The sequence below is a fragment of the Onychostoma macrolepis genome, chromosome 22, assembly GCF_012432095.1.
Source record: "Onychostoma macrolepis isolate SWU-2019 chromosome 22, ASM1243209v1, whole genome shotgun sequence".
Lineage (NCBI taxonomy): Eukaryota > Metazoa > Chordata > Actinopteri > Cypriniformes > Cyprinidae > Onychostoma > Onychostoma macrolepis.
The window spans coordinates 758,973-772,551 of record NC_081176.1 but is presented as its reverse complement, the minus strand read 5'-3'; the positions used below and the strand labels follow the sequence as shown (position 1 = coordinate 772,551).

Sequence of the window (13,579 nt, the reverse complement as noted above, 5' to 3'; positions counted from 1 at the left end):
AAGAGGACATACTTCCCTGTCTATGAGTTGTTGTTTTTTATTTTTTTTTTAAATAAATGCTATTATTATACTTAGCTATATATTGTAATGCCAAAATAACTGATCATACTGTTTGCTTAAGTCTGTTGACATCAATAAAATGAGCTTAATGTGGCAATTTACAGATCTGAAGACATCAGCATAATGAATGAGGTGAAAAGAGGATCCATTGACATGGAATAAAGAGGATTTTCAGCAGCTGATAATATTGATGAGCCTCAGACTATAAACACTCATTAAACAAGGCATTCAGGATCAGCAGCAGATCATCTCACTTTATTTGCTGGTAGAAACTGATTGTTTGACTCACAATATATGATGAAAGCCTATGGAAATCGTTCTAATATGACAATTACTTCTCAAGTGATACAGAAAAAAATAATAGGCTAATATAAAGACACTGACATCTTTATTTATTTATTTGCCCACATGAATCTAAATATAATTTGATTTTCTAATAACTAATGTTACATTCACAACAACAAAACAGTTCCCTCTTATTATTGTTTTGTATGTGAAGAGAAACGACAAAGCCTTCTTTAGATAGCTATAAATGTTAGCAGACACACAACCCTGCTAAAAAAAAACAATAGAAGCCCAATAGAAACAATCACAGAAATTCCAGTGGTTTCCATTAAAATACCATTATAAACCATTAGCTTTTTTCCAGTAAAACTATTAAAAAATTCCTTTTTGTAGTGTGTTTTGGGCATTTTTCCAATAGGATTTAACATCCCTCCAATAGAGTCCATCACATACCAGTAGACACCATTATAGTTTCCATTAAAACCAATACAATTCCCATTATAACCATTAAAACCATTACATTTTCTATTGTGTTTTGGGCAGGGTTCTATTGTTTTTTTCAGCAGGGAAATAGCACTGAGCCCGATTCAAAACTATTCAGACCCTGTAAATTGTTGATTAAACAAACTATGTAATGTGTATTTTACAATTAAGTGAAATAGCATGAACTACTCACCTCAGAAACTTCACTGACCCGCGTGAATGATGACTGCGAGGCGAATCAACGGTAGATTATCAAAAACGCACCAAATTCTTTTTAAAACGACAAAAGAATATCAATAAAACAACGTATCAAACAAAATTAATGTTAAAATGTTACTGATGTAGACAGGCAGACAAGCAGGTGTGCGATGAAATATAGTTTATTAAGCATTTAAAAGCTTTAGGAGAAATTTAATTAAGTAAACAAATTTAATAGAACATTTTTGAGCAAATATTTAAATTATTTACAGTACACACATACATACATTCATTACTTCAGTTAGAGACAACTGTTTGATCTACTTATCACATATGAGACCGATCATCAGAGGACGCTTATTCTGTTGCAGTTCAAAACTTACTATCATGGCCCTAGCCATGCAGGGTTTGACAATTAGTGATGTAGATGTTTGTGAAAGATGTTTTCTGTTTTGAAAGGATGAACACTGTAAAATTATACCATAGGCTATTTATTGCATTGTTAATACTTAGAGGTGAACAATTTTATCAGTCGTTTCTTATTCGTACAACAATCCATATTACTGTCATAGTTTTCATTAATAAGTCTTATGCTCTTATGAATGTTTATGAAAATGTAATGACTATACTGAATAAAATAGCATAGACTTCTTCATGGCTAGTGTTTGCATATTTCATTTCATTCTGTAACCTACTTGTCTGTGTATAGTGTTAAATGCTACTGTTTTTGGCAGCGTTGATAAAATTTCTGACAGATGATCATTAATTTTTTTTCGTTTCCCTTACCGAATGTGGTATCCTGTCAGTAATAACCTGTCAATGGGTAATAACCTCTCTTTTTATTACTTTCAGTTTAAGTGCAGAGTTGCCATTCATTGCTATTTAAACAAATAAAAAAAAATAAAATAAAAAATAAAAAATAAACCGAAATAATTTCAAATATTTTGCAAATAAAACAAGACAAGGATTATTGCTGACCCTTAATCATACATGCAGACAATCATATGGTGATCTCATAGCTGGCTACGGAGAGGTGGGATGTCTGTAATTATGGAAAGCCCCAAAAGCAATTAATATTTCATGGCTTTTAGATGTGACTAAAATTATGAAATTATGTATTAGTGATGCAAGAAAAATCAATAGAAAACAATAATGGACAATACAAATGTAATACCTGAAGCAAATATAAGCCCTAAAAATATGAATATTTCATTTTTAGATGCTTTTAAATGTCACTAAATTTATGAACGTATTCATTCGTGATGCAAGAAAAATCAACAGACAACAAAACCGAACAATAAGAGTTTAATACTTGAAGCAAATATAAAGTAAAATGGAAGCGAAAGAGACAGATCTCTCTCTTTATTGACTAACAAGATACAAAGCATCTCAAGTGAACAAAAGTGAAGATGGATCAGATGCAAACCTACATGACAGAATATCTTACACCTGCATTTTGTAAAACACACCCTAAGAGGAAGAATAACTAGTTGTTTTAAAGACAACAGTGAAGATGAAATTAAAGTAAATCCACTTCTTTTCAGCTTAATGAACAAGAACATTTTGAACCTGTAAAAACCTTCTACAAATATGCATTAGAAGAACATTTTGAACATAAAATGAAACTCGTAATAAAGCATAATAATATAATTTAAAGCAAAATTGTATACAGGAATACCATTTATATGTTGTTCTTTAGGAGGAACTCCATCTTTGAGTTGATCTGAATCTCACAGAATCTGCTGGTCTTGAAGATGAACTTGATTCACTGTGACTAATTTAGATGATGTTTCTTATGACAGATTAATATGGAAGAGATGCAGTGTAGCACTTGAAAGCAGTGGACCTGAAGATAAACTACTTATTGTGATTGTTTATTTTATGACTCCGTAGATTAGACGAATGACTGAAACTCTTCCGCATGCAGTGCAGTGATACGGTTTCTCCAGTGTGAATCCTCTCATGTGTTTTCAGGTCTCCTGACTGACTGAATCTCTTGTCGCAGTGTGAACACTTGTAAGGTTTCTCTCCAGTGTGCATCCTCTGGTGCAGTTTGAAATGTTGAGCTGTAATAAAAGTCTTCTCACACTCAAAGCACATATGATCTCTCACACCAGTGTGTATCTTCTGATGAACTTTTAAACTCTGCAGATGTGAAAAACTCTTTCCACAGAAAGAACATGAATGTGGTTTCTCCTTCGTGTGAACTTTCAGGTGATCCTTCAGGTTTGAAGCCCACAAATATGTTTTTCCACATTGATCACATTCATGCAGTTTCTCTCCAGTGTGGATGATCATGTGTCTCTTGAGATGCTGTATGTTTGTGAAACTCTTTCCACACTGAGAGCAGGTGAAACTTTTCCTGTCTCTTCTTTTCAGGAAAGAAATACTTTCAGTCTCTGAGCGAGTTTTTTCTCCAGTTTTGACATGCTGTTGTTTCTCCTTCATTAGGTTTGAAATTAAAGTTAAAATGGTAACAATATTAATAAATCATGTGAAGTGAAAGCAGACAACAGCTACACCAAATTCTTTTTTTTTTTTACACATTTTTACAAAATGAGGTACAATTATCTATATTAAAATACAGTTGCATCCAATGTTTCTGTAGTAAGAACTATTCGATGCTTAATCAAATCCACAATTATAATTAATTTGTTTACCTAAAATGTATTAAATAATAAACAGTATTAAAGAATTCCATTACATAAAAGTTACATCTTGTAATGTCACAACAGGTGATGTCTGTCATTTGCTTAAGTCTGTTCACACCAATAAAATGAGCTTAATGTGGCAATTAACAGACCTGAAGTCATCAGCATAATGAATGAGGTGAAAACAGGATCCATTGACATGAAATAAAGAGGATTTTCAGCAGCTGATAATATTGATGAGCCTCAGACTATAAACACTCATTAAACAAGCCATTCAGGATCAGCAGCAGATCAGCTCACTTTATTCTGAGTGTTTGCTGATAGAAACTGATTGTTAGAGTCACAATATTTACTGAAAGCCTATTAAAGTGCTCTATTGAAAAATAATTTTAAAGTGATACATAAAAAAACACTAATATAAAGACATGGACAACTATCTTCAGCTATCTTTATCGCACGTTGTGATTTGTCCACATGAATCTAAATGTACTTCATTTTTCTAATAACAACATCCATAACAACAAAATAGTTTCTGCTTTAGATAGCTATAAATGTTAGCAGGCACACAAATAGCACCGAGACCGATAAAAACTATTCAGAAATGACACAGTAAAAATGTTGATTAAACAAAATAAGAAAGGTGTATTTTACAATCAGGCCTCCGTGAAACAGTGTGAACCGCTCACCTCAGAACCTCACACTGAAGCCAATGATGATCAAAAACACACCAAATTCTGCAAACTACAAAATATTATAAAACAACGTATCAACGAAAAATAATGTTAAAACAGTTACTGATGTAGACAGATAGTCTGTAACTAAAATTATTAAATTATTAATTCATGACGCAAGAAAAATCAGCAATCAACAAAAGTGGACAATAAAAGTTTAATACTTGAAGCAAATATAAAGTAAATCAGTCTCAGTTAGTTATTGACTAACAAGATATAAAGCATCTCAAGTGAATAAAAGTGAAGATGGATCAGATGCAAACCTACATGACAGAATATCTTACACCTGCATTTTGTAAAACACACCATAAGAGGAAGAATTACTATGTTTTAAAAACAACAGTGAAGATGAAATTAAAAATAGATCAGCCTCTTTTTCAGCTTAATGAACAAGAACATTGTGAACCTGTAAAAACCTTTTACAAATATGCATTAGAAGAACATTTTGAATATAAAATTAAACTTGTAATAAAGCATAATAATATAATTTATTATAGACCAAAATTGTATAAGAATAAAACTTTAGATATTGTTCTTAGGGGAGGAACTCTCTCTTCGAGTTGATCTGAATCTCACAGATATCTGCTGGTCTTGAAGATGAACTTTATTCACTGTGACTCATTTAGATGATGTTTCTTATGACAGATTAATATGGAAGAGATGTGGTGTAACATTGAAAGCAGTGGACCTGAAGATAAACTACTTATTGTGATTGTTTATTTTATGACTCCGTAGATTAGATGAATGACTGAAACTCTTCCCGCATGCAGTGATAAGGTTTCTCTCCAGTGTGGATCATCTGGTGCTGTTTTAATTCTTTGCTGTAATAAAAGTCTTCTCACACTCAAAGCACATATAATTTTTCACACCAGTGTGTATCTTCTGATGTCTTTTTAAATTCTGCAGCTGTGAAAAACTCTTTCTACAGAAAGAACATGAATGTGGTTTCTCCTCTGAATGAACTTTCAGGTGATCCTTCAGGTTTGAAGCCCTCAAAAATGTTTTTCCACATTGATCACATTCATGCAGTTTCTCTCCAGTGTGGATGCTCATGTGTCTCTGAAGGTTTGATGATTGTGTGAAACTCATCCCGCACTGATCACATGTGAATGGTTTCTCTCCAGTGTGGATCCTCATGTGAACATTGAGACTCTTCTTGCTTGACAAACTCTTTCCACACTGAGTGCAGGTGAAACTTTTCCTGTCTCTTCTTTTCAGTAAAGAAACTCTTTCAGTCTCTGAGCGAGTTTTTTCTCCAGTTTTGACATGCTGTTGTTTCTCCTTCATTAGGTCTGAAATTAAAGTTAAAAATGGTAACAATATTAATAAATCATATAAATTCATCTATTATCTTTTCTCTCATTAATATACAGGCACAGAAATACAGGGGAAAAACACATACAATTAAAAGACACCAAATATGAACAATGTAAGAATTTAAAAAGTGAAAGAAAAAACACAAATAGAAATATAATTTTACAAATTTGCAAGGTACAAATAAACCACCAATGAACTGATTTTAACTTAATTTGTTTTAAAATGTTTTAGTTTAGTTTTTATATGAAACATGGTTTATCAGAGATTAATGAACATATGCTGTTGTGATACTTAAGTTATATCTTGTAATGTCACAAAAGCTGATCGTGTTGTTTTCTTGTCTTAACAGCAATAAAATGAGCTTAATGCAGCAATTAACAGATCTTAAGTCATCAGCATAATGAATGAGGTGAAAACAGGATCTATTGACATGAAATAAAGAGGATTTTCAGCAGCTGATAATATTGATGAGCCTCAGACTATAAACACTCATTAAACAAGCCATTCAGGATCAGCAGCAGATCATCTCACTTTATGCTAAATATTTGCTGTAGAAACCCATTTTTATCAAACATATGATATTAATCTGTAGTTCGAATTGTTTTTACCGCATTCATAACATCAAAGTATTTCCTTTCTATGCGAAGAGAAAGACAATTGTCAATTGACGCTGACAATCAATTTAAATAATAAAACTAAACATTAAATATAAGTGTTTGCGGACACACATATATCACCGAACCTGATGAAAATAATTCAGTTACGATTCTGTAAAAATACTGCTCAAACAAACGGTGTAAAGTGTATTTTACAATTAAGTGAAATAGCTGAACTGTTTACCTCAGAAACTCCGCACTGAAGCGCGCGCGCGACTGATGACGTCATCACCGCGAGGCGAAACCAACCGTAGATCCAAACATATGGAAAGACCCAAAGGCAATCATAATATAATCATAAAAACATATGGAAAGACCATATGTTGGAAAAACATATGGAAAGACCCAAAGGCAATCATAATATAATCATAATATTATGATTGCCTTTGGGCATTTAAACATTTATTTCATAATGATATTTTCCCCATTTTAAATTCTTATTATCCAATGAAAGGTTAGATTTTTGTGAATGTTTTATATAAAAGATTAAAAGGATTAATAATAGATTAATTTTCACAGCCTTCTTTGATCATATTTACGAAGGGTGCTGATATTTTTGGCCATGACTGTATATAAATTAGGTGTTTATTATTTACAAATAATAAAGTTCTTAAAGGGAGATTCACCCAAAAATGAAAATTGTCATCATTTACTCAACATCATGTCATTCCAAACCTGTATGAATTTCTTTCTTCTGTGTAACATAATTTGAGAAATTCAAGAAATTGTTGTCCATACAGTAGAAATCAAGGGTAACCAAAATGTTCTTCTTATGCATATTTGTAGAAGTTCTTGTTCACTAAACTGAAAAAGAGGCTGATTTATTTTTAATTTCATCTTCACTGCTGTTTTTACATGTTGAGATGCTTTGCTATCTTGTTAGTCAATAAAGAGAGAGATCTGTCTCATTCGCTTCCACTTTTACTTTATATTTGCTTCAAGTATTAAAGGGGACCTATTATGCAAAAATCACTTTTATAAGGTGTTTGAACACACTTGTGTGGCCGCAGTGTGTGAAAACAACCAGCCTATAATGTTAAAAATCCACCAACTCATTTTTTTTATAAAACCAATAAATCATGAACAGTCTCTCCAAACGAACTGTTTCAGATTCTCCCTCTGTTCACGTCACAGAGGGGAAAAAGTCCCGCCCATGTGTGACGCTCTCTGCCCTATTAGCATAAACACAGCCCTGAGTGAGAAGCTGCGGTCCGCAATTACTGGAGTTATATACAATGTCAGCACCAAAGAGGCTTTGCAAGTGTTGTGTTTTGGGATGTACTAATAAACATAGGAGTCACCATAATCTCCCTCATCTGAAAAAATCGGTAACGTCCCCTAAATGTTTATGAATCAATAACAAGCTGAAGATTGGTGGCCAGTTGATGTCCATGGCCCGAGCACAACCGTCAGGGGGCTTCGGCCCAATGACTGGATTTTTTATCCCCTAACCAAGCCTGCAGCTCTGGGCCTTTCTTTGGTGACCGGGGACCCCAGGAATATTTTCTGGGGATGTAAAAATATTAAAAACAGTAAAAAATTAATTTAAAACGACTTGTTTATTTTTGAAACGCAACAGATGTGATATTGGGTGATTTGATGTGTGTGTGGGGGAACACGCCCACTTAGAAACAGTATATATATGGCTGCTGTAGAGTATTCCAGCCATTTTGTGTCCAGAGCTCGCCTGAAGAAGGATCAGAGAATCCGAAACGTCGCGAACAGGCCTGGACACACACTTTTAGGCCTCCATCATGAGTCTGGGTGATGTAGTAGAGCCACATAAAAAATATTTTCCTCGTCTATACCGATGAGATGACAGAGAAACACGTAAAAATTATTTTTCTCGTCGTGCACAACAGCACACACACTAAACCTACCAAACACTATTTGTTTTATAGATATTTTTAAACAGAATTTGGCGCAGTTTTGATCATCTACCGTTGGTTCGCCTCGCCGTGGTGACGTCATCATTCGCGCTTGCTTCAGTGTGGGTCATTCTAAAACGCTTAACTTGAAAAACGCTTAACGTGGTTTAACGTACCTTAACAACGACCGGGGAAAAACAAATTTCTGTCAAATTGTACTTATAATAAACACTTTCTGCTGTCAAAAAAGAGCTCTTATTCATTGTATAAAGTGAATAATATCACGCTGTTTCCTTATAATGGACTTCTATGGGGGAGAAAACGCTTAACGTGAAATTATTCACTTTATCTGTGTATTAAGGGCTCGTTCGGTTACACTTTATTTCGATAGTCCACTTTAGACATTCTACTAACTTTAAGCAACTTTGTAACTACATGTCAAGTGCATGTCAACTAATTCTCATTAATTTGCAACTACATGTCTACTAACTCTCAGTAGGGTAGGTTTAGGGTTAGTAGAATAAGTTGACATACACTTGCAAAGTTTCTCATAGTCAGTATGTTGTATGTTGTGGACCCATCAAAATAAAGTGTTAGAAGATATTAAGCAGACAGTCTACTAATACTCTAATGACTGCTAGTTGACATGCAGTTGCAAAGTTACTTACTGTTAGTACAATGTCTAAAGTGGACTATCGAAATAAAGTGTTACCGCTCGTTCTTTTGACAGTAGTTAGTGTTTATTACAAGTAAGGTATGACAGAAATTTGTGTTTCCCTGCTCGATGTTTAGGTACGTTAAACCACGTTAAGCATTTTTCACGTTAAGCGTTTTAGAATGTCCCTTCAGTGTGGAGGTTCTGAGGTGAGCAGTTCACGCTTTTTCATGTAATTGTAAAATACACGTTACATAGTTTGTTTAATCAACGTTTTATGGAGTCTGAATAGTTTTTATCGGGCTCAGTGCTATTTGTGTGCCTGCTAACACAAGAAGGTCTTGTTTCTCTTCATATACAAAACGGTAAGAGGGTACTGTTATCTTGTTGTGAATGTAGTCGAATTATATTTAGATTCATATGGGCAAATAAATAAATAAAGGCGTCAGTGTCTTTATATTAGTATTTCTTCTGTATCACTTGAGAAGTAATTGTCATATTAGAACGATTTCCTAGGATTTCAGCATATATTGTGACTCAAACAATCAGTTTCTACCAGCAAAATATCAGAATAAAGTGAGCTGATCTGCTGCTGATCCTGAATGGCTTGTTTAATGAGTGTTTATAGTCTGAAGCTCATCAATATTATCAGCTGCTGAAAATCCTCTTTATTTCATGTCAATAGATCCTGTTTTCACCTCATTCATTATGCTGATGACTTCAGATCTGTTAATTGCCACATTAAGCTCATTTTATTGCTGTTCAAATGTGGAAAGAGTACGAAAATATTCTACTCAAGTAAAAGTACCATTACATTAATGAAATTTGTAAAAGTACCAGTCTAAAAATCTACTCAAGTAAAAGTAAAAAGTAGCTTGTTTAAAATTTACTTTAACAGCGGGAGGAAGGCAAAACTGGGATAGGCCAAGGGTGTCAAACTTAGTTCCTGGAGGGCCACAGCCCTGCACAGTTTAGATATAACCCTAATTAAACACATCTGATCCAGCTAATCTAATCATTTAGGCTTATTTGAAAACTACATGGTATGTGTGTTGGAGCAGCGCTGGAACTAAACTCTGCAGAGCTGCAGCCCTCCAGGAACTGAGTTTGACATCCCTGGAGGCCTATAAAAAGGAATCAGTTATTTAGAATAATAAAACATTTGGGCTGTTACCAGGCAAATTAAATCATTATCAACTAAATTCATCTATGCAATGCAGAGGAAACACAGAAGGTGCATCTGAAGTGGCATTTAGATGTATTTACACACTGTTTAATGCAGGAGATGAATGCATTTAACCTGCAGTTACAAATGCAGAAATAATGTTTTGATATAGAAGACATAAAATGTTGAATACTCATTTGAAATTATATATAAAAAAAAAAAAATCAAGATACAAGTCACTGTTAATAAGTGAGTCATTGCAATTGAACCAAATCATGAACGGTTGATTCATTCAGGAACGAAACACTGTCATGTGCTGTGGTGGCTGTGTTTGGATTTATTTTTGTTGTCGAAATAGAGCAAAAACAGGCAATATTGTGTCTCTTAATTAACTTATTGTTTATTCAACTGTTGTAAAAAAAATCTATATGTAATCATGCTGATTTTTGGAGAAAAACGGCACTCTTTGTGTGATATTGTTTTACTATATGAAATTATATAAATATATACATTTTGTGACCAGTCTAAAAATCTACTCAAGTAAAAGTACCATTACATTAATAAAATTTGTAAAAGTACCAGTCTAAAAATCTACTCAAGTAAAAGTACCATTACATTAATAAAATTTGTAAAAGTACACTTTACACCGTTTGTTTGAGCAACATTTGTACAGAATCAATTGTCTGGTTCTCTTCACATAGAAAACGGTAAGAAGTAGGGAAATACTTTGATGTTATGAATGCGGTACATAAGATTCAAACTATACTCAGATTCATGGACAAATCACACTGTTTGATGGTTTCTATCAGCAAACACTCAAAGTGAGCTGATCTGCTGCTGATCCTGAATGGCTTGTTTAATGAGTGTTTATAGTCTGAGGCTCATCAATATTATCAGCTGCTGAAAATCCTCTTTATTTCGTCTGTATCCTGTTTTCACCTCATTCATTATGCTGATTACTTTAAATCTGTTAATTGCCACATTAAGCTCATTTTATTGCTGTTCAAATGTGGAAAGAGTACGAAAATATTCTACTCAAGTAAAAGTACCATTACATTAATAAAATTTGTAAAAGTACCAGTCTAAAAATCTACTCAAGTAAAAGTACCATTACATTAATAAAATTTGTAAAAGTACACTTTACACCGTTTGTTTGAGCAACATTTGTACAGAATCAATTGTCTGGTTCTCTTCGCATAGAAAACGGTCCGATGTAGGGAAATACTTTATGAATGCGGTACATAAGATTCAAACTATACTCAGATTCATGGACAAATCACACTGTTTGATGGTTTCTATCAGCAAACACTCAAAGTGAGCTGATCTGCTGCTGATCCTGAATGGCTTGTTTAATGAGTGTTTATAGTCTGAGGCTCATCAATATTATCAGCTGCTGAAAATCCTCTTTATTTCATGTCAATAGATCCTGTTTTCACCTCATTCATTATGCTGATTACTTTAAATCTGTTAATTGCCACATTAAGCTCATTTTATTGCTGTTCAAATGTGGAAAGAGTACGAAAATATTCTACTCAAGTAAAAGTAAAAGTAGCTTGTTTAAAATTTACTTTAACAGCGGGAGGAAGGCAAAACTGGGATAGGCCAAGGGTGTCAAACTTAGTTCCTGGAGGGCCACAGCCCTGCACAGTTTAGATATAACCCTAATTAAACACATCTGATCCAGCTAATCTAATCATTTAGGCTTATTTGAAAACTACATGGTATGTGTGTTGGAGCAGCGCTGGAACTAAACTCTGCAGAGCTGCAGCCCTCCAGGAACTGAGTTTGACATCCCTGGAGGCCTATAAAAGGAATCAGTTATTTAGAATAATAAAACATTTGGGCTGTTACCAGGCAAATTAAATCATTATCAACTAAATTCATCTATGCAATGCAGAGGAAACACAGAAGGTGCATCTGAAGTGGCATTTAGATGTATTTACACACTGTTTAATGCAGGAGATGAATGCATTTAACCTGCAGTTACAAATGCAGAAATAATGTTTTGATATAGAAGACATAAAATGTTGAATACTCATTTGAAATTATATAAATATATACATTTTGTGATCATTCTAGAATCTAAATACATTTTAACAGATTGAATCACGCAGTGAAAGAACGCACTGTAAATGCACACGAGCACTAGTCTAATCTACTATACTTCACGGCACTGTAGGTGTGTTTTGTTTGTAATTAATGTGTTTTAAAATGGAGCAAAGTACAATACTTCAAACAACATATACTTAAAGGAACACTCCACTTTTTTTTTAAATAGGCTCATTTTACAACTCGCCTAGAGTTAAACAGTTGAGTTTTACCGTTTTTGAATCCATTCAGCCGATCTCCGGGTCTGGCGGGAGCACTTTTAGCTTAGCTTAGCATAGATCATTGAATCGGATTAGACCATTAGCATCTCGCTCAAAAATGATCAAAGAGTTTTGATAATTTTCCTATTTAAAACTTGACTCTTCTGAAGTTACATCGTGTACTAAGACTGACGGAAAATGAAAAGTTGAGATTTTCTAGGCCGATATGGCTAGGAACTATACTCTCATTCCAGAGTAATAATCAAGGAACTTTGCTGCCGTACCGTAGGTGCAGCAGGCGCAATGATATTATGCAGCTGGGGACTACTTTCAGTCGCTGCGTAATATCATTGCGAAACTACAATCAGTTATTGCGGCTTTACAAGATATACAAGATAAGTATATAATAGCACTTATTTAATGAATGTGTGATAAACATTGTTTCATATAAAACACAAAACTAAAACATACAAATGGATTTATTGATTTTTATTCATTTCCGCATACAAGTGAAGATGAGCATCAGAGCATCAGGAAGAAGTGAAATCTGCAGAGACAGAGTTTATTGAAGGACAGAGAGAACATGAGAGATCCAGAACCCTGCAGAATGAAACACACTGAAGAACAAACAGTGGAGGCTGGGGTCGGGCACGTCATTTGACACACAGCAGCCACAACTGCACTTATGTTTTATTTTTATTTGTTTTTATTTGAAAAAATACCACACGTGTTAACTAAATCTTGAAAAATCTCAATTCTGGTTGATTATTTTTGATCCTTCATTAATGGGTCTGAAGAACATTAAGAATGTAGGTAAAGCTTTAAGCAGTTCATCAGATTTAGTGTTTGTGGTAGAAAAAAACTTTGTGAAGTTGTGAAAAACAGTTAAACCAATACATAATATAAGGGAAACTGTATGAATGTGATCAATGCGGCAAAACATTTTTGAGGGCTTCAAACCTGAAGGAGCACCTGAACATGCATACGAAGGAGAAACCACATTCATGTTCTTTATGTGGAAAGAGTTTTTCACATCCGCAGAATTTAAATGTTCATCAGAAGATACACACTGGTGTGAGAGATCATATGTGCTTTGAGTGTGAGAAGACTTTTATTACAGCTGATCATTTGAAACAGCACCAGAGGATCCACACTGGAGAGAAACTGTATGAATGTGATCAATGCGGCAAAACATTTTTGA

The 13,579-nt window shown here is 33.9% G+C and overlaps 3 protein-coding genes across 12 annotated transcripts in view; all 3 read right to left on the bottom strand.

Moving 5' to 3' along the window:
- LOC131531276 (zinc finger protein 239-like) overlaps window positions 1-6,475 on the bottom strand; it is a 160,115-nt gene extending 153,640 nt beyond the window's left edge. The window contains exon 1 of the mRNA XM_058761957.1: window positions 6,334-6,475. The gene's annotated coding sequence lies outside the window, so the exon portion shown is untranslated. The remainder of the gene's footprint in view (window positions 1-6,333) is intronic.
- LOC131531223 (NACHT, LRR and PYD domains-containing protein 12-like) overlaps window positions 1-13,579 on the bottom strand; it is a 166,342-nt gene that overhangs the window by 41,931 nt on the left and 110,832 nt on the right. The gene's annotated exons all lie outside the window — the stretch shown is intronic.
- LOC131531298 (gastrula zinc finger protein XlCGF7.1-like) lies at window positions 4,547-5,695 on the bottom strand. The gene has a single exon (XM_058761987.1). It carries the CDS (start codon window positions 5,693-5,695, stop codon window positions 5,219-5,221), a length of 477 nt encoding a protein of 158 aa, XP_058617970.1. The 3' UTR covers window positions 4,547-5,218.